At 40.3% G+C, this 22,105-nt stretch overlaps 1 protein-coding gene across 3 annotated transcripts in view; it reads right to left on the bottom strand.

Moving 5' to 3' along the window:
* The window catches only part of LOC133665429 (NT-3 growth factor receptor-like), a 157,087-nt gene that overhangs the window by 115,705 nt on the left and 19,277 nt on the right, over nucleotides 1-22,105 (bottom strand). For all 3 annotated transcript variants that reach the window (XM_062070725.1, XM_062070731.1, XM_062070739.1), the window contains exon 3: nucleotides 440-570. In XM_062070725.1, coding sequence (XP_061926709.1) covers nucleotides 440-570 — 131 coding nt within the window. The remainder of the gene's footprint in view (nucleotides 1-439; nucleotides 571-22,105) is intronic.

The following is a 22,105-nucleotide window of genomic DNA, read 5'->3' as shown; positions in this document are numbered from 1 at the left end:
TATGTGTATAAATATACATTAACCGTATACACACACACACACATATATATATATATATATACACACACACGTGTGTGTGTGTGTGTGTGTATGCGTGTGTGCGTGTGTGTGTGTGTGTGGATGTATATATAATCAGATGCGAATGGATATATTTGTGCACCCTTACAAACTATCATATTGTCATACAGTCACATATATGCTGACAACCAGTCTACTGTGTCGACTGGGGATGTAAACACATGAATGTGACCAACATTATCATGGTTATCATTATGGTCTAAAACTTATTTAATAAAATGTATTCCTATGAACTTTTTAAAAAAAAAAATCAATACATTTTTTAAATCTATGAATCAATTTAGAATCCAGTTGAATAAGAATCGTGATTGGGGTATTTTTGTGCCGCCCCGATGTTTGTGTATATTTTCGGCAGTCTTACCTTGACAGCCACCAGCATCTTGTCTTTGGTGGGACTCAGGTTGTAACACTCGGCCAGGAAGACTTTTCCGAAGGCTCCCTCGCCGAGCTCCCTCTTCAGGATGATGTCTCTGCGCTTGATATGCTGCACCACTGACATGTCCACAGCAGCCAGGCAGGGAGAGAGGAGGCAGAGAGTGACCTTTTCGCTAGATAAACAACATCGCCACATTCCACTCAATGCACAAAATATGTCTGCAATGAAAAGGCTTTCATAACACCAGAAAAAAACAGGGGCGAGGGTGTGTGTGTGTGGAAGTACCAGGAACGACGATGAGAACCTGCAACGGTAAACAGAATGCAATCAGAGAAGCAGAGGTGCCATTTAAATGTGTTTATGCTAATTTATGTAGCGCATGCTGCAACACGAGCAACTTAGGTGGTGTGATTGGACCACCGCAGGAAGATATTCTTTGTTGTTTTGCTTTTTGTGTGTGAAGGGGTAGAAGTAGACGTAAAATAACAAAACCCAACATGTTCTGGATTGTTTGAATAGTGGGGAAAAGAAACATTTATTTGGTGTGCACGTCCCTAAAATCAGCCACCATGGGTAAAATTACCATAAACGCTGCAATTAACAAGTATGTTGTCAGGTGTGTGGGCTACAAAAACAATCACTGGGGGCTCTAATTAAAAACAAACTGTTGTGGCTGTAGGGAACCCCATCGTTGTGGTTTTTTGTTAATTACCTCGACATGATGGCAGTAGCTGCATGTAAAGTATTATAAGTGCTCAACATTTTGTTTCAGCGAGTCCATCGTATTTTGGTTTAGTTCTTAAAACGGGGTCCAAAGTCAAAATGCTCCTTGGGAACCTTTTTGGCTGAGAGAGCCATGAAAGCCAAATATTTTAAAATGTATTTCCATGAGAGCCATATAATATTTTGTAACACTGAATACAACTAAATGCGTGCATTTTTAGGTAAGACCAACATTTTTAGAGTATAACAAGTCTATTCTTTTTAATAACGTTTTTAATAACAAGTCTATTCTTTTTAATAACGTTGTTATTCTGAATCTAACCACTGATAAATGAAATACTTCTTACCATTAATGCATACTTGCCAACCTTGAGACCTCCGATATTGGGAGGTGGGGGGGGGGCGTGGCTAAGGGCGTGGTTAAGAGAGTATATTTACAGCTAGAATTCACCAAATCAAGTATTTCATATATATATAATATATATATATATATACAGTATATGTATGAAATACTTGACTTTCAGTGAATTCTGGCATATATATATATATATATATATATATATATATATATATATATATATATATATATATATATATATATATATATATATATATATATATATTTATTTATTTATTTTTTTTTTAATTTTACTATACATATAAATAGAATACTTGAATTTCAGTGTTCTGCAGGCTATCCAGTAGATGGCAGTATTGTCCTGTTTAAGAGTGTCACAACATTGCTGTTTACGGCAGACGAACTGCTTTACGGTAGACTAAACGTGACTGCTGTTGTTGTGTGTTGGTACCGCGCTGGGAGGACGTTAATGAAACTGCCTAACAATAAACCCACATAAGAAACCAAGAACTCTCTCTCCTTGTTGTGCACTCTCCTCTCTAAAAGCCGTAGATGTTATGACGTCATTGGGCAGGCAAGCTGTTTATATTGTGGGAAAGCGGATGTGAGAACGGCTGTCCCCACTCAGGGGACAGCCGTTTGACCTGGAGGGGGCGTGGCTGAATACCGGGAGTTTGTCGGGAGAAAATCTCTGCCGGGAGGTTGTCGGGAGAGGCGCTGAATACCGGGATTCTCCCGCTAAAAACGGGAGGGTTGGCAAGTATGCATTAATGCAACTTCTTGAACAGGTGCGGTAGAAAACGGATGGATGAATTAAAATGCATGAGAATGTTTTATATCTTGAACGTTATTTCTAACACTGTGATTACCAGCGGAATTATTCATTAATTATCGTGTTAAGCAATGTCAGCTAAGATTTACCTGAGAGCCAGATGCAGTCATCAAAAGAGCCACATGTGGCTCGAGAGCCCTGAGGTCGGTAGGTTGTGAGTTCAAACCCCGGCCGAGTCATACCAAAGACTATAAAAATGGAACCCATTACCTCCCTGCTAGTACTCAACATCAAGGGTTGCAATTGGGGGTTAAAACACCAAAAATGATTCCCGGGCGCAGCCACCGCTGCTGCTCACTGCTCCCCTCACCTCCCGGTGGGTGATTAAGGGTGATGGGTCAAATGTAGGGCTGCAACAACTAATCGATTAAATCGATTAAAATCGGTTATAAAAATAGTTGGCGATTAATTTAGTCATTGATTCGTTGGATCTATGCTATGCGCATGCGCAGAGGTAATTTTTTTATTTTATTTAATTTTTTTTAATTTTTTAAATAAACCTTTATTTATAAACTGCAACATGTACAAATAGCTGAGAAACAATAATCAAAATAAGTATGGTGCCAGTATGCTGGGTTTTTTTCAATAAAATACTGGAAAGGATAGAAATGTAGTTTGTCTCTTTTACCCGATTATTAATCGATGAATCGAAGTAATAATCGACAGATTAATCGATTATCAAATTAATCGTTAGTTGCAGCCCTAGTCAAATGCAGAGAATAACTTTGTGTGTGACAATCATTGGTACTTTAACTTTAGTATGCTGACTCAGTGTTTCCCATAAACTGCCAAGATACCTGTGGTGGTGGGGGCGTGGCTATGGGCGTGGTCACCGTGACATCATCGAGTAATTTGCATAATTTACTACAATGATATGATTTTCTCCAAAAAGGCTCAAAAAATGTATACTTACTAATTAATAATAACAGTTTTGTTTTAAACGTCCATCCATCCATCCATTTTACATTATGAATACACAAAAGATAACTACTACAGTATCAAATTAGTATTAGTATCTGAAGCACCGTCTCCACGTGTGTTTATTGACAACAGGGTTATAACCTGGAAACGTTAGCTCGTCGGTATGGTAACAGGTGACTGTTACTGCGTGCATTCTTTCGTATCTCAAGTTATCATTACGTATATGTATTGTTGCATTTTAACAACTGTATTGTTGATAATAAAGGTAAAGTATTGGTATTGTTCATTATCAATAGCGCTATTTCTATTGGTGTTTGTATTGCTCCATTTGTAGTGTCATAATGCTCATTGTCATTTCTGTATTGTTTTTTATTTTCGCTAACTGCTTATTTGCTATTACTTTTACCACCATATTTGTACATGTCGTATTTGCTGATGTTGCTCTGTTGTTGTTGTTGTTGTGTTTGCTGTTGTTGTTTTTGTCTCTCTGTCTAATCCCCCTCTTGTCCCCACAATTTCACCCCCCCCCCGTCTTCTTTTTTCTCTCTTTCTATCCCCTCCTGCTCCGGCCCGGCTGCACCAAATGATAATATAAATACATTTAATAAAGTCAAATACAAATAAGGCAACAAGAGAAGTATCCTACACTTCTCTTTTGTAAAGTAAATCTGAACAGCCGATATAGGCATCTACATCTACTATATGATTTGCCTGAGAAGCTGGAAAGGAAAAAAAAAAAAAAAAAGCCGAAAAATCTATTTGTGGCGGACGTAATTCTTTTGTGGCGGGCCGCCACAAATAAATGAATGTGTGGGAAACAGTGTAACTTCAGCAAGCCAACGGCTACAGTAGAATGCGCCATGTACCAAGTTATATGACTTTGAGGCGTAGGGTTGAAAAATAGGCTAAAAAAGGTAACATGCTAACTTTTTTTAAAGAAAATGTTACACTTTTTTTTAAGCTAATTTACCAGTCGTACACCTTAGAGTTATATGTGATACGTGCTAACTAATATTACCAGCTTTGTAATTTTAGCATGCGGTTGCTGTCGGCAACTCTGGAGCTTTTTCCAAAATGTATGAAAATGGAAAAAAGATGGGGGCAAAAAAATATATTTTTTGTTTTAATATAGTTTCTGTAAGAGGACAGCCATGACACAAAGCTTCCTAATTGTTACAAATCCCACTTTCTATATTAAACATGCTTCACTGATGAGTATTTGGCAAGCGCCGTTTTGTCCTGATGTCGGCGGTACTTGAACTCACCATAGTTTGTTTACATGTATAACTTTCGTCAATGCTGCCACAGAAAGACGTGTTTTACGCCACCCCTTTGTCTCACATTGTCCACCAAACGTTTTATACTGTGCATGAATGCACAAAGATGAGCTTTGTTGATGTTATTGACTTGTGTAAAGTTCTAATCAGGCATATATTCGCGCTGCTATTACAAACCCCGTTTCCATATGAGTTGGGAAATTGTGTTAGATGTAAATATAAACGGAATACAATGATTTGCATATCATTTTCAACCCATATTCAGTTGAATATGCTACAAAGACAACATATTTGATGTTCAAACTGTAGACTGTATATACTGTAATATTGTACATGGTCATTGGTTTATATTGTATATATGTTATAGACATAATATAATATATCTGTATATAAATTACTCTGTACACATATTATGTATATATTCGTATATATGTTAGATTTTTTTATAGCTATATTAGTCTATTTATACCTGCATTGTCCTTTCCATCATTGTAACTGAGCTACTGTGTTGAACAATTTCCCTTGTGGATCATTAAAGTTTGTCTAAGTCTAAGTCTAAACATTTTATTTTTTGCAAATAATCATTAACTTTAGAATTTGATGCCAGCAACACGTGACATAGAAGTTGGGAAAGGTGGCAATAAATACTGATAAAGTTGAGGAATGCTCATCAAACACTTATTTGGAACATCCCACAGGTGAACAGGCAAATTGGGAACAGGTGGGTGCCATGATTGGGTATAAAAGAAGATTCCATGAAATGCTCAGTCATTCACAAACAAGGATGGGGCGAGGGTCACCACTTTGTCAACAAATTGGTGAGCAAATTGGTGAACAGTTTAAGAAAAACCTTTCTCAACCAGCTATTGCAAGGAATTTAGGGATTTCACCATCTACGCTCCGTAATATCATCAAAGGGTTCAGAGAATCTGGAGAAATCACTGCACGTAAGCAGCTAAGCCCGTGACCTTCCATCCCTCAGGCTGTAGTGCATCAACAAGCGACATCAGTGTGTAAAGGATATCACCACATGGGCTCAGGAACACTTCAGAAACCCACTGTCAGTAACTACAGTTGGTCGCTACATCTGTAAGTGCAAGTTAAAACTCTCCTATGCAAGGCGAAAACCGTTTATCAACAACACCCAGAAACGCCTTAGGCTTCGCTGCGCCTGAGCTCATCTCAAATGGACTGATACAAAGTGGAAAAGTGTTCTGTGGTCTGACGAGTCAGTTTTGGAAACTGTGGACGTCGTGTCCTCCGGACCAAAGAGGAAAAGAACCATCTGGATTGTTCTAGGCGCAAAGTTGAAAAGCCAGCATCTGCGATGGTATGGGGGTGTATTAGTGCCCAAGACATGGGTAACTTACACATCTGTGAAGGCGCCATTAATGCTGAAAGATTCATACAGGTTTTGGAGCAACATATGTTGCCATCCAAGCAACGTTACCATGGACGCCCCTGCTTATTTCAGCAAGACAATGCCAAGCCACGTGTTACATCAACGTGGCTTCATAGTAAAAGAGTGCGGGTACTAGACTGGCCTGCCTGTAGTCCAGACCTGTCTCCCATTGAAAATGTGTGGCGCATTATGAAGCCTAAAATAGCACAACGGAGACCCCCGGACTGTTGAACAACTTAAGCTGTACATCAAGCAAGAATGGGAAATAATTCCACCTGAGAAGCTTCAAAAATGTGTCTCCTCACTTCCCAAACCTTTACTGAGTGTTGTTAAAAGGAAAGGTGATGTAACACAGTGGTGAACATGCCCTTTCCCAACTACTTTGGCACGTTTCGCAGCCATGAAATTGTAAGTTAATTATTATTTGCAAAAAAAAAATAAAGTTTATGAGTTTGAACATCAAATATCTTGTCTTTGTAGTGCATTCAATTGAATATGGGTTGACAAGGATTTGCAAATCATTGTATTCCGTTTGTATTTACATCTAACACAATTTCCCAACTCATATGGAAACGGGGTTTGTACAACATTGGTTCTGCCGCTGCTGTGTTGTGCAATACGCTGCATGAACTCCAAATCATCAAGACATCACATTTGGGAACTGGCCACCCCTGTCTACATCGGATGCCAGTTAGCTGAAAGTCAACAAAGGCGCTAACATTTTTTCAAACGGCGTCAAACTGAAAGATCCTTGACGGACACGAGTGACAAGTGACGGGATGGATGTCACCGCAGGCGCGCCATGAGGATGTCTTCAGCTTCCTAAATAGCTGACGTCTTCCCTGTGATAGACGACAACGCCGCCGTGCACCAGCGTGAGTCATAAAAGTGCGTCAGAGCGCACAGATGGAGGAAGGATAGAGATTTTGGGAAGTTTACTCCGAAATAAGCCGAGCGACGTGGCTAAACGCGGCATTAAAGGGATTATGAGGTATTCACTGGGGCTGCTTTTCATACATTCTTCACAACATTCTGCAGACACCAGTCAAAGATCCTCCATATGACAAGAGCCAGCTTCCGTTTGGAAGGAATCTACTGCAAATGTGCTGGTCAAAGATCATCTACAGGACAGGAGCACTTTATTTTCCTCCCCTCCTCCTCCACGTCGCAAAGCCTTTTTTCAAAAAGAGGTCATTCGACAACGCCGCTCTCTCATTATAAACGTCCCCTTGTGGCGCCTCAATGCCGCCAATAAAGCAGGCGGAGATTTGCTGCTTTATTTGGAGCTTCCAATTGTTGGGAGTCAAAAGTCGGATTAAAAAAAAAAAAAAGAAAAAGGACGTTCGGCGCAGTTTTGACAACCTCATTTATTTTTGTCGCCTATACGGGATGAAAATAACGGAAATAGGCGACTTAAAGGCCTACTGAAATGAAATTTTTTTATTTAAACGATATTGCCATATTTTTGCTGAAAGGATTTAGTAGAGAACGACGATAAAGATCGCAAAAAAAGCCTTGCCTGTACCGGAAGTAGCGTGACGTAGTCAGTTGAAAGGCTCCTCACATTTTCCTATTGTTTTCAATGCAGCTAGAGCGATTCGGACCGAGAAAGCAGCGATTACCCCATTAACTTGAGCGAGGATGAAAGATTTGTGGATGAGGAACGTTAGAGTGAAGGACTAGAATGCAGTGCAAGACATATCTTTTTTCGCTCTGACCATATCTTAGGTACAAGCTGGCTCATTGGATTCCACACTCTCTACTTTTTCTATTGTGGATCACGGATTTGTATTTTAAACCACCTCGGATACTATATCCTCTTGAAAATGACAGTCGAGAACGCGAAATGGACATTCACAGTGACTTTTATCTCCACGACAATACATCGGCGAAGCTCTTTAGCTACTGAGCTAACGTGATAGCATCGGGCTTTACTGCATATAAAAACAAAATAAATAAATCCCTGAAGAAGATCAACAATACTATTAAACCATGGACATGTAAATACACGGTTAATGCTTTCCAGCCTGGCGAAGGTTAACAATGCTGTTGCTAACGACGCCATTGAAGCTAACTTAGCAACCGCACCTCACAGAGCTATGCTAAAAACATTAGCTATCCACCTACGCCAGCCAGCCCTCATCTGCTCATCAACACCCGTGCTCACCTGCGTTCCAGCGATCGACGGTGCGACGAAGGACTTCACCCGATCACAGATGCGGTCGGCGAGACGGAGGAAGTTAAGGTGAGTTCGGCGGCTAGCGCGTCTGCTATCCATCTCTGTCCTCCTGGCTGTGTTGCTGTAGTGCACCGCTAATACACCGATCCCACCTACAACTTTCTTCTTTGCAGTCTTCATTGTTCATCAAACAAATTGCAAAAGATTCACCAACACAGATGTCCAGAATACTGTGGAATTTTGAAATGAAAACAGAGCTTTTTTGTGTTGTATTCAATGGGGTACCAATACTTCCGTATCAACCGTTTACGTCACGCGCATACGTCATCATATCTAGACGTTTTCAACCGGAAGTGTGGCGGGAAACTTGAAATTGCACTTTATAAGTTAACCCGGCCGTATTGGCATGTGTTGCAATGTTAAGATTTCATCATTGATATATAAACTATCAGACTGCGTGCTTTTTGCAGATGATGTGGTCCTGATGGCTTCATCTGGCCAGGATCTTCAGCTCTCACTGGATCGGTTCACAGTTGAGTGTGAAGCGACTGGGATGAGAATCAGCACCTCCAAGTCCGAGTCCATGGTTCTCGCCCGGAAAAGGGTGGAGTGCCATTTCCGGGTTGCGGAGGAGACCCTGCCCCAAGTGGAGGAGTTCAAGTACCTTGGAGTCTTGTTCACGAGTGAGGGAAGAGTGGATCGTGAGATCGACAAGCGGATCGGTGCGGCGTCTTCAGTAATGCAGACGCTGTATCGATCCGTTGTGGTGAAGAAGGAGCTGAGCCGGAAGGCAAAGCTCTCAATTTACCGGTCGATCTACGTTCCCATCCTCACCTATGGTCAGGAGCTTTGGGTTATGACCGAAAGGACAAGATCACGGGTACAAGCGGCCGAAATGAGTTTCCTCCACCGGGTGGTGGGACTCTCCCTTAGAGATAGGGTGAGAAGCTCTGTCATCCGGGAGGAGCTCAAAGTAAAGCCACTGCTCCTCCACATGGAGAGGAGCCAGTTGAGGTGGTTCGGGCATCTGGTCAGGATGCCACCCGAACGCCTCCCTAGGGAGGTGTTTAGGGCACGTCCGACCGGTAGGAGGCCACAGGGAAGACCCAGGACACGTTGGGAAGACTATGTCTCCCGGCTGGCCTGGGAAAGCCTCAGGATCCCCCGGGAAGAGCTGGACGAAGTGGCTGGGGAGAGGGAAGTCTGGGTTTCCCTGCTTAGGCTGCTGCCCCCGCAACCCGACCTCGGATAAGTGGAAGAAGATGGATGGATGGATGGACTGCGTGGTCGGTAGTAGTGGGTTTCAGTAGGCCTTTAAGACGGCACAAGAGTGACCAAAAGTTTTTTTTAAAAAGGGGTTAATTTTGAAGGACATGTTCCTGTCAGTAGTCACATTTGAACCGATACGGTACCAATTCCCCATATCTGGGAGTCGTACCAAACGCACCAATTTACCTTAGAACAGTGGGCTGATGACCTAATTTGATGTTTACGTTACATGTAAAAAAGCAAATAATTAGCATACGCTACCGTTCAAAAGTTTGGGGTCACATTGAAATGTCCTTATTTTTGAAGGAAAAGCACTGTACTTTTCAATGAAGATAACTTTAAACTAGTCTTAACTTTAAAGAAATACACTCTATACATTGCTAATGTGGTAAATGACTATTCTAGCTGCAAATGTCTGGTTTTTGGTGCAATATCTACATAGGTGTATAGAGGCCCATTTCCAGCAACTATCACTCCAGTGTTCTAATGGTACAATGTGTTTGCTCATTGGCTCAGAAGGCTAATTGATGATTAGAAAACCCTTTTGCAATCATATTCACACATCTGAAAACAGTATAGCTACAAAACGGACCTTCCTTTGAGCAGATTGAGTTTCTGGAGCATCACATTTGTGGGGTCAATTAAATGCTCAAAATGGCCAGAAAAAGAGAACTTTCATCTGAAACTCGACAGTCTATTCTTGTTCTTAGAAATGAAGGCTATTCCACAAAATTGTTTGGGTGACCCCAAACTTTTGAGCGGTAGTGTATCGCGGGTTTGTCTCTGTGCGATATAGAAAATGACTATATCGTGATATTCGAGCATACGTTCTCGCGCAGTTGCTTTTAGCTGCGTGCATTACACTGCAGGCTCTTCTCACTCTTTGTTGTCTCTCCTCACAGAGACATAAAACAAGCGCACCTTCTTACATACGTCACATACTGTCGCGGGTGCAACATCATACGCCCTCGCCGAGCAGAGATGTAGTGGAATGGGTAACGTTAGCTGTGGTGCTAGCGGTAATACGAGAGAAAGAAGGTGCAAATCTGGTAACAAATGAAGGAAGAAGAATTAATTCCCAAGAAAAACAGCACGGGGTCCATCGTCTGGCGGTGGTTTGGCTTCAAGCGGGAAGATGTTGAACAGACAACCGTAATATGTCAAGTATGCCGCAAGAGAATGAAGAGTGCTTGAAACTCTGCATGTCAACATCTCCGTTCAGTGCCACACCCACAAAATGCCCAAGCAACCATTTCCACATCTACACCGTATGAAAAAAATAGTCAACAACAGAAGGAGATAACGTCCGCAGGAACCTACCACATAGCGAAGGACATACACTATTTGATTTCCTATTAATGCAGCTCATTTTTATTTGACAGTTATTTAAATATCTTGTGTCACATCATGCACAAAAGTGCACTTTATTTGTTTTTAACTATTGTAGTGGCGTTCTGTACAAAAAGTGCACTTTAATTTAGTGTTGTTTTGATATGGACAGGACAAAAAAAAAAAAAAATTTTTTAAAAGGTTACATTTAAAATAAAATAAAAAAAGTTCTCTTTGTCCTTTCCCCCCCCCCCCATAGGTCATACAAATATCAATAATTATCGATAGACAGTTTTCAGGCATATCGCCCAGGTAATTTTCATGTTTACGTTACATGTAAAAAAGCAAATAATTAGCATATAAACAAATCACCCCCAGGCCAACATTTCTGACATAAAGGCGGATAAATTGTAGTAGACCCGGTTTGAAAAGACCCAACAAAGCATTCATGTTTACACCTCTTTTGCATGACCGAGTAAGCGAGGGCGTCGCTGAGAAGTCCTCATTATTACGGCGCGTGCTGACGAGCCACCCCGCCATGTTTGAGCAGCTAAATGGGCTCTCCATCAAACGGCGAGACACTCGTGTCACTTTGCTTCCTTCCAGCCGAGCAATTTCGCCACTGGATCTGGCAACTCCTCAAAGCCATTTTCAACTTTATTTAACTTTGATTCCAGGCGGGAGCCAAGCGGCACCGCTGCTGATAAATGATCCCGAACGGGCCAGAAAGGACGTGAGTGACGCTGCAGACAGCAAAGAACATTCTGTACCTTTCAATCAAACATGCAGCTGACTCATTGCCTCGTGTTTATGAAGCACTTCATCCAGCCGTAATACTAAAAACAGCAGCTTCGCTGAAGAGTCTGAACCAGGGCTGCCCAAACGTTTGCCTCTAAGGGCCAAAGTGAAAATGTGCGAATCATCCACGTGCCAAACAGCAATGTTTACCATCCAACAGCACCATGAATTGATTAACGTGGACCCCGACTTAAACAAGTTGAAAACCAGCTCAGTTTTAACAAAAACACGTATTTTAGGATTATTATGCATTATAAAATGTTGACTATGTTTTATGTCTTTAGTTTAAAAAATATATATACCGTATTTCCTTGAATTGGCGCAGGGAATATAGTATTCGCACGTCTAGAATTACTGCAGGGTCAAACTCGTTTCTCAAAATAATTAACGCATGCTTGGCCTTATCGCCGGTTTATTATTGAAGCTGGATCAAATTCGTTTCGCAAAATATTAATTTTATTATCGCATGTCTATAATTTTCGCCGGGTCAAACTCGTTTCGCAAAATATTTAGCATATGGCTAGAACTTCCACCGGGTCAAATTCGTTATGTCACGAGTGACGCATCTGTCCTCATTTTCAAAATGGAGGAAGCTGCTTTCAGTAGTTTACAATCGCACAAAGGAAAAAAATAAAGAGCTTTTCAGTAGGATTTAAGGTCCAAGCTATTGAATACCGGTACAGTATGCTAAAGAGAACAGTAAGCAGCTATGTTTTATTAATATACCGTAGCTGCGTGTGTGAAATACTGTATAAGTCATTAAATGACTCCCGCCTCCTGGTGGTAGAGGGCGCTGCCGTGCTAGTGATCCTTCTTGTGACTTCCGGTACTGCAGAAGAAGTGAACACACGCAGCAAGAGATTTTTTTTTTTTCCTCTGCCTGAACTTTTAACATGGAGGATTACATACCGGTATCTAAAATAAAACAGTTTTCTAAACTGGACTTTCAATCGAAGCAGGAGGTAATAATTAAAGGAATATCTCCATCGAAACAGAGACTTTTAAAACTGAAGAAAGAAAATAAGGAAGACTTCTATAAACAAGTTATCGATGCTTTTGGTCAGAAGGAGCTGCAAATGGACTCCATTTATAAGTACAGGTAAGACCATAATAACGTTTTTTAAATTAAATGTGCTTTTCATGATGGTATGCTTACATCACACTCAAAGCGCACGCCTAAATTTTATGGATTCCTTTTGGTAAACGCCGGAGTGAGAAGAGGTTTTAAAATAATTACCGCATGCACGGCCATCCCGCCGGTTTCCGGTAAACGCAGGAGTGACAGGAGGTTTTAAATTAATTAACGCCCCTGCGGCTATTCAAGGAAATACGGTATAATACGCTTTTTAAAATGGCTTTGAAATTTACCTAAACATACACTAAGTCCATTGACTGTTTTATGTCCTTAGTTTTGACACAATCACATACTTTACGATTATTACGCATTATGAAATGTCTTTAAAGGCCTACTGAAAGCCACTACTACCGACCACGCAGTCTGATAGTTTATACATCAATGATGAAATCTTAACATTGCAACACATGCCAATACGGCCGGGTTAACTTATAAAGTGCAATTTTAAATTTCCCGCTAAACTTCCGGTTGAAAACGTCTTTGGATGATGACGTATGCGCGTGACGTAACCAGTGAAACAGAAGTATCGGTACCCCATTGAATCCAATACAAAATAGCTCTGTTTTCATCTCATAATTCCACAGTATTCTGGACATCTGTGTTGGTGAATCTTTTGCAATTTGTTTAATGAACAATGGAGACTGCAAAGAAGAAAGTTGTAGGTGGGATCGGTGTATTAGCGGCGGACTACAGCAACACAACCAGGAAGACTTTGACTCGGATAGCAGACGCGCTAGCCGACGCTAGCCACCGACCGCACGGATGATCGTGGTGAAGTCCTTCATCCTTCCGTCGATCGCTGGAACGCAGGTGAGCACGGGTGTTGATGAGCAGATGAGGGCTGGATGGCGTAGGTGGAGCACTAATGTTTTTATCATAGCTCTGTGAGTTCCCGTTACTAAGTTAACTTCAATGGCGTCGTTAGCAACAGCATTTTTAAGCTTCGCCAGGCTGGAAAGCATTAACCGTGTATTTACATGTCCATGGTTTAATAGTATTGTTGATCTTCTGTCTATCCTTCCAGTCAGGGATTTATTTATTTTGTTTCTATATGCAGTTAAGCACGATGCTATCACGTTAGCTCCGTAGCTAAAGTGTTTTGTCGATGTATTGTCGTGGAGATAAAAGTCACTGTGAATGTCCATTTCGCGTTCTCGACTCTCATTTTCAAGAGGATATAGTATCCGAGGTGGTTTAAAATACAAATCCGTGATCCACAATAGAAAAAGGAGAGAGTGTGGAATCCAATGAGCCAGCTTGTACCTAAGTTACGGTCAGAGCGAAAAAAGATATGTCTTGCACTGCATTCTAGTCCGTCACTCTAACGTACCTCATCCACGAATCTTTCATCCTCGCTCAAATTAATGGGGTAATCGTCGCTTTCTCGGTCCGAATCGCTCTAGCTGCATTGAAAACAATAGGAAAATATGAGGAGGCGATCAACTGACTACGTCACGCTACTTCCGGTAGGGGCAAGGCTTTTTTTTTATCAGACCAAAAGTTGCAAACTTTATCGTCGTTGTTCTATACTAAATCCTTTCAGCAAAAATATGGCAATATCGCGAAATGATCAAGTATGACACATAGAATGGATCTGCTATCCCCGTTTAAATAAAACAAATTCATTTCAGTAGGCCTTTAAGTCTTTGTTACTTAGAATATGTTGCCCATACTAAAGTGTTACCAAAAACATAACTTTGTCTTGAATTTAAAAAAAATTATATATATATATATATATTTCACTAAAGAAGGGTTCTGTGAATGCGCATATGAAACTGGTGGGGTTTGTTACCTCCAAAAAGGTTAAGAACCACTGCCCTAGGTCCTTTGACTATAATTTTTGTGTTCCGTTTTGACAAAATCACATACTTTACAATTATCATGCATTATAAAATGTCTTTGGAATGTACCTAAACTTACACTAGCTATGTTTTTGTCTTTGGTGTTGACAAAAACGTCATTAAGCACTATAAAACAGCTTTGAATTTAAGGCACGTTAGGTCCGTTGATTACATTTAGACTTGGCGACGTACTGTAAAGTCCTTCAGATTATTTTCATGCTAGCCATTAGCTATGACGCGTTCAGCTACATGCTACATATTTTTGACGTTAAGTTACATGTTATTTACCCGTGAACTTTCCGTTTGATAGCCGTCGACTTCACTGCTCCAAACATTTTCCCGTGGGCTTGTTTTATTCAGGTGCCCGCTTGTCGCGCCTCGTTCCATACGCTAACCTTTACTTCCCCGCGCTAGCTAAGATGACGCGGCACATTCCTCATTTGCTCCCAGTGCACCTGAGAAGAAAACATTCTCCTCTGAGGAAAAGATTTAGTCAGTGGGGTCAGACAGGAAGAGCTTTGTTCTGTTCCTGTACCCGCTTTGTTTGTGCTGCTTTGTTTACCAACCACTCACCCCATTTCCCCAGAGTGTGTGTAGCGCTGTGTTTGTGTGTGTGTGTGTGTGTGTGTGTGTGTGTGCGTGTGTATAGAGTGTTTTGTTGTCGTCTTCAGGTCACGTAAGGTATTTGCAAGGATGAGTGTTTTCATGTTGAAAAGGTCCTTTGATGATTCTGATTTCCATTTCCGTAAGATGCTAGCAATTTTTTTTGCACCCGAGGAGATCAGCTCTCCGAAAAATGAGATATTAAAAATGTGTCTTTTTTTAAACCCAGATAAACTCATTCAATGCTTCACTTTGGAGGTTAATTTGTTTCTTTATTACAAAAGCTTTTTTTGGACTCTAAATAAGTTTATGTAACTGCATTTTTTTTTGCATTTGAATTTCGTGGGACCCCGTGTCACATGACTGCAAACTTGACACCTCATTGGCTGGTTCTGAGACAGGACCGATTGCCTCAGTCTTGATTTGCCGGAAGTGGGTCACATTTTTCTGCGCCAAATTTTTTTCACATTGAATTTTTACACACTGTATTCCACAGGTGTCAGACTCAAGGCCCGGGGGCCAGATGTGGCCCACCACTTCATTTTATTTGGCCCTTGAAAGCCTGGAAATAATATGTATCAATAAAGTACTGTAACTTGTCTTACTGCATGTATTCTTTCTTTCTATTTTGGGAAAAAAATATCGCTCCGGAGTATAAGTCGCACCAGCCGAAAATGCATAATAAAGAAGGAAAAAAACATATATAAGTCTCACTGGAGTATAAGTTGCAATTTTTGGGAACATTTATTTGATAAAAGCCAACACCAAGAATAGACATTTGAAAGGCAATTTAAAATAAATAAAGAATAGTGAACAACAGGCGGAATAAGTGTACGTTATATGAGGCATAAATAACCAACTGAGAACGTGCCTGGTATGTTAACGTAACATATTATGGTAAGAGTCATTCAAATAACTATAACATATAGAACATGCTATACGTTTACCAAACAATCTGTCACTCCTAATCGCTAAATCCCATGAAATCTTATACGTCTAGTCTCTTACGTGAATGAGATAAATAATATTATTTGATATTTTACGGCAGACCTGGGCAGTCTGCGGCCCGCGGGCCACATCCGGCCCGTGAGGCCAATCATAAATTACAAAATAAATTTTAAAAAAGTATCTATGTCGAGTGTGCAATACAACGGTGCTGCTTTTGTTTTGAAAAGCGTTATTTGTATTACTTCCGTGTGGACGTATGCGCGTGCGTGATTGTGAGTGAATGTGAACCGCGGCAATCACAAATTACAAAACAAAGTTTAAAAAACATCTATGTCGTGCGTGCAATACAACTGTGCTGCTTTTATTTTGAAAAGTGTTATTTATGGGCGTATGTCCGGATGTAACTTGTGAGTGAAGGTGCACAGCGACAAGTGATTAGACGCTAAAAAGAGAATGGCGTGTTTCCAACAATGGCGTGTTTCCAACAAGACATGGACTGCCAAGTATTTCTTTACAGAAATGAAAGGTAAAGCCGTGTGCTTAATTTGTGGTACACAGGTTGCTGTGTTTAAAGAATATCATTTGAATCGCCACATTTTGGGGCGTACCCCTGGCCAAACTATGAAAAAAACTGCGACTTATAGTCCGAAAAATACGGTATATGTTGTTTACAAAAAACCTTACGATAATAGTCCTGAGAGGTTCTGCTAGGTGCTAAAAGCTAACAAGTGCTAACCTGCTATTTAGTTTTTCTTTGGTCAGAAAATATGTTCCACTTTCAATACATGATCCTTCTTAAAAGTCTAAAGACAACCACCTAATCAGTTAAACTCCCCCAAAATCTCTTTTGTCAGCATTTCATGGCCAAAAAGTGAAGCTAGCGCTACATGCTTAAGACTATATATGGTCGTGACGGTGCAACATAATAGCTGTCCCCGAGCTCTGTCTTACAGCTGGATTAAAATATTAGCAATAAGTACTTTTTTTTTCTTTGTATGCATTAGATGTCAAGTGGAGACTCGCTAGAGAATAATGGTTTAGTTTAGAGGACAGACATGCTTGAGTTAGAAGTCTATTCTGATAAAAAAAGACAATAAATGTGTTATCGTGACTCCATATTGAGGAACACTTAAATACCTATTATATTATGCTAATATTATAGGACATATTATAGGACATCCAATGAACAATTTCCCTTGTGGATCATTAAAGTTTGTCTAAACTTTAATGGAGAACAGCTTTATGAAAATTAAAAAATTAAAAAATTAAAATAAAATAAATTTAAAAAATATATATATATAAATGGTAAATGGGTTATACTTGTATAGCGCTTTTCTACCTTCAAAGTATTCAAAGCGCTTTGACACTATTTCCACATTCACACACTGATGGCGGGAGCTGAGGAAAGACGCGTAAATTGGTTCATGTTGTTTTTCCTTTCCTAGCATGATGTCGCTCTTAAAATGGGAGTGCAGTGTTAGCATGTACCCAACGTAGCTATGCTAGTGTTTGTAGTTCCTCCTGTTCCTGTTGTTAATGTGGCGTTGTTGTATGTGAGACATGACATCTATTACATTGGGCAAGCGCACACTTACAGTGTGTAAAGTACCCACACTATTGGACAAACGCAGCTCATTAAAGGCCTACTGAAATGAAATGTTCTTATTTAAACGGGGATAGCAGATCCATTCTATGTGTCATACTTGATCATTTCGCGATATTGCCATATTTTTGCTGAAAGGATTTAGTAGAGAACATCCACGATAAAGTTCGCAACTTTTGGTCGCTGATAAAAAAAGCCTTGCCTGTACCGGAAGTAGCGTGACGTCGCAGGTTGAAAGGCTCCTCACATTTCCCCATTGTTTACACCAGCAGCGAGAGCGATTTGGACCGAGAAAGCGACGATTACCCCATTAATTTGAGCGAGGATGAAAGATTCGTGGATGAGGAACATGAGAGTGAAGGATTAGAGTGCAGTGCAGGACGTATCTTTTTTCGCTCTGACCGTAACTTAGGTACAAGGGCTCATTGGATTCCACACTCTCTCTTTTTTCTATTGTGGATCACGGATTTGTATTTTAAACCACCTCGGATACTATATCCTCTTGAAAATGAGAGTCGAGAACGCGAAATGGACATTCACGGTGACTTTTATCTCCACGACAATACATCGGCAAAGCACTTCAGCTACGGAGCTAACGTGATAGCATCGGGCTTAACTGCAGGATCTACTCTCTATTTTATGCTGCTGCTGTCAAATACTGTATATACTGTAATATAGTACATGGTCATTGGTATATATTGTATATATGTTATAGACATAATATAATATATCTGTATATATATTATTCTGTACACATATTATGTATATATTCGTATATATGTTAGATTTTTTTATCGCTATCAGTGTTTCCCATAAACTGCCAAGATACCTGTGGTGGTGGGGGCGGGGCTATGGGCGTGGTCACCATGACATCATCGAGTAATTTGCATAATTTACTACAATGATTTGATTTTCTCTAAAAAGGCTCAAAAAATGTATACTTACTAATTAATGATAACAGTTTTGTTTTAAACGTCCATCCATCCATTTTACAATATAATTACAACACTTTATGTACATATTTATATACAGATTTGAACAGAAAGTTATTCACTGAAATATATTTATTAATTGTGGTTCTTACAAAAAATATATGTTATAAAATATAAAAGCTAAAATGTCTCAAAGCTCTGCCCCTTTAATTAGTGCATACTAAATAATTTAACTTTAGCCTACTACTACAACCATATTATTTACCAGCAACATAAAGTGAAACAGAGGCAGAGGTGTCCTGCCACAGTCAGTAACAAATAAACAGAAAACAGTAGTGGTGGTAGATAGACACAGAGCTTCATCAAACATCTGATCCACTGAACAAAGAGCTCCAAAAATCTTGAACTTTAGACTGCCATCAGTTTTACTCCCTACACTTAACCATGTGTTTCCTACTGCCTGCAGACTTTGCACCTTTTGTTATATACACATGTTGTGTTTCTAATATAAATACATTTAATAAAGTCAAATACAAACAGTATCCTACACTTCTCTTTTGTAAAGTAAATCTAAACAGCCTATATGGGCATCTACATCTACTATATGATTTGCCTGAGAAGCTGGAGAGGACAACAACAACAACAACAACAAAAAAATGTATTTTCTATTTTTATTTTTTTATTTGTGGCGGACGTAATTCTTTCGTGGCGGGCCGCCACAAATAAATGAACGTGTGGGAAACCCTGGCTATATTAGTCTATTTATACCTGCATTGTCCTTTCCATCCTTACACTTTCCATCATTGTAACTGAGCTACTGTGTTGAACAATTTCCCTTGTGGATCATTAAAGTTTGTCTAAGTCTTATTTAAAATTGCTGAAAAATATTATTAAAAAAAAAAAAAAAGACTTTTAAACAATCTGCGCCGCTTTCTAGCTTAATTGTTGCGATTTAGAGCCGCCGAATGAACCACTGCTCGCCTACCTTGGAAACATTTTCATCAAAAAACATCACCTGGAAGGTAATTACCGCTCAGCGAGGGTTGAGTGGGCGTGGCCTAACGGCGATGCGACCGTGCTCAGCGGCGCTCCTCCTCCTGGTGTGATGTCGCGGCGCGGGGGATGTAACAAATCCCTAATTAAAAAAGCAATCTGAGCGATAAAACAAAGCCACTTGCTGCGAGACAGCGGATACGGCCAGGATAGCGATCTGTCATTAGGCTAAAGAATTGTCCTTTGCCTTTCTGCTTTTATCTCGCTAATGCCGCCCAAGCGTTGGCCTTTTATGGAAAGCCTGCGGATTAAAACCAAACAGAAAAAAGTAAAGGGGGGGGTAACTGTGCGAACATTCTAATCAGTCTTCTCAGAGTTGACTGCAAACTAACGATTGCATCACGTCATTTCCACACAATTTCTCCCATACAAACTCATTTGACGAGTTAATACTCCTAACTTTAACTAAATAAATAAATGGGTTTGTGGAGGGAGATGTAGCCAGCGCTGCCTGCAGGAGCAAAAGTCACCGCCTCTGTCCATGGTGCTGAGGACAGAGCACCATCAGACGGGGGCGTGGCAGTGCTGACGGCGAGACACAGCTGGCAGGTGATGAGATTTCACAGGTGGTACGTGTTAATCTAATCATCTGTTGTCTTTAACAGTAAGCAGCCGGGAGCAGGAGGGGAGAGAGGATACGGACGTGACTGAAACGTCACCTTCTACTAGGAGAGAAAATTTTTGTTGACAACATTATCATTAAAAACCTTGTTAAACCTGCACGCTTGGCTCCGGTGCCGCGTCTGACAGTGGGACCGCTAGGAAGCGACTTCCACAGGGTTATACTTGTACAGCGCTTTTCTACCTTCAAGGTACTCAAAGCGCTTTTGACACTCTTTCCACATTCCAGTGTTTCCCACACATTCATTTATTTGTGGCGGCCCGCCACGAAAGAATTAAGGCCGCCACAAATAAAAAATTTTTTTTTTTTTTTTTGTCCAGTCCAGCTTTTCAGGCAAATCATATAGTTGATGTAGATGCCCATATCGGCTGTTCATATTTACTTTACAAAAGAGAAGTGTAGGATCAAGATTTTTGGAGCTCTTTGTTCAGTGGATCAGTTTGATGAAGCTCTGTGTCTATCTGCCACCAATACTGTTTTCTGTTTATTTGTTACTGACTGTGGCAGGACACCTCTGCCTCTGTTTCACTTTATGTTGCTGGTAAATAATATGGTTGTAGTAGTAGGCTAACGTTAAATTATTTAGTATGCACTAATTAAAGGGGCAGAGCTTTAAGAGACATTTTAGCTTTTATATTTTTATAAGATATATTTTTTGTAAGAACCACAATTAATAAATATATTTCAGTGAATAACTTATTGTTCAAATCTGTATATAAATATGTACATAAAGTGTTGCAATGATATTGTAAAATGGATGGATGGATGGACATTTAAAACAAAACTGTTATTAACTAGTAAGTATACATTTTTTGAGCCTATTTAGAGAAAATCATATCATTGTAGTAAATTATGCAAATTACTCGATGATGTCATGGTGACCACGCCCATAGCCACGCCCCCACCGCCACAGGTATCTTGGCAGTTTATGGGAAACATTGCATTCACACACACTTTCACACACTGATGGCGGGAGATGCCATGCAAGGCCCTAACCACGACCCATCAGGAGCAAGGGTGAAGTGTCTTGCTCAAGGACACAACGGACGTGACGAGGTTGGTAGTAGGTGGGGATCGAACCAAGAACCCTCAGATTGCTGGCACGGCCACTCTCCCACGCCGTCCCCGAAACCTGTAGGTGTGGCGAAATTATTCTCTGCATTTGACTTGATCAACCCCTGGGAAGGGAGGGGAGCAGTGAGCAGCAGGGGTGGCCGCGCCCGGGAATCATTTTGGGTGATTTAACCCCCAATTCCAACCCTTGATGCCGAGTGCCAAGCAGGGAGGTAATGGGTCCCATTTTTATAGTCTTTGGTATGACTCGGCCGGGGTTTGAACTCACAACCTACCGATCTCAGGGCGGACATAATTGGCAGTAAAACTGATGTTCTGGCCATTTTCAACATCTGCTCGCTAAAACATATTTTCCTTATGCTATGTAATGTTACCCTGCTACCTTTTAATGCTAACATGTCAGGGAAAGTATACCATACATCTAATAATAATTGTTCTGTTGTTTGACGTGATCTTGCTAGCTTAGTATGCTAATGTTAGTTAGCGCATGCGCTAATTTTACCGGTATACTGTACACCTAATGTTCAAATATTTTGTTGCTTGACTCTATCTTTCTTTTAAACATTTCGTTTAAACATTTCTTGTTTAAAAATTCAGTGTTTTAAAATTCAGTGTATAGAAATTAAATATTAAAAAATTCAGTGTATGAAATTTCAGTGTTTTAAAATCCAGTTTATAAAAATGCAGTGTATAAAATTTAAATGCTTAAAAATTCAGTGTTTTAAAATCCAATATTTAAAAGTTCAGTGTTG

This window comes from Entelurus aequoreus, linkage group LG02, assembly GCF_033978785.1.
Source record: "Entelurus aequoreus isolate RoL-2023_Sb linkage group LG02, RoL_Eaeq_v1.1, whole genome shotgun sequence".
NCBI classification, from domain to species: Eukaryota; Metazoa; Chordata; class Actinopteri; order Syngnathiformes; family Syngnathidae; genus Entelurus; species Entelurus aequoreus.
The sequence above is the reverse complement of the archived record's forward strand: the minus strand, read 5'-3'. Positions and strand labels throughout refer to the sequence as shown.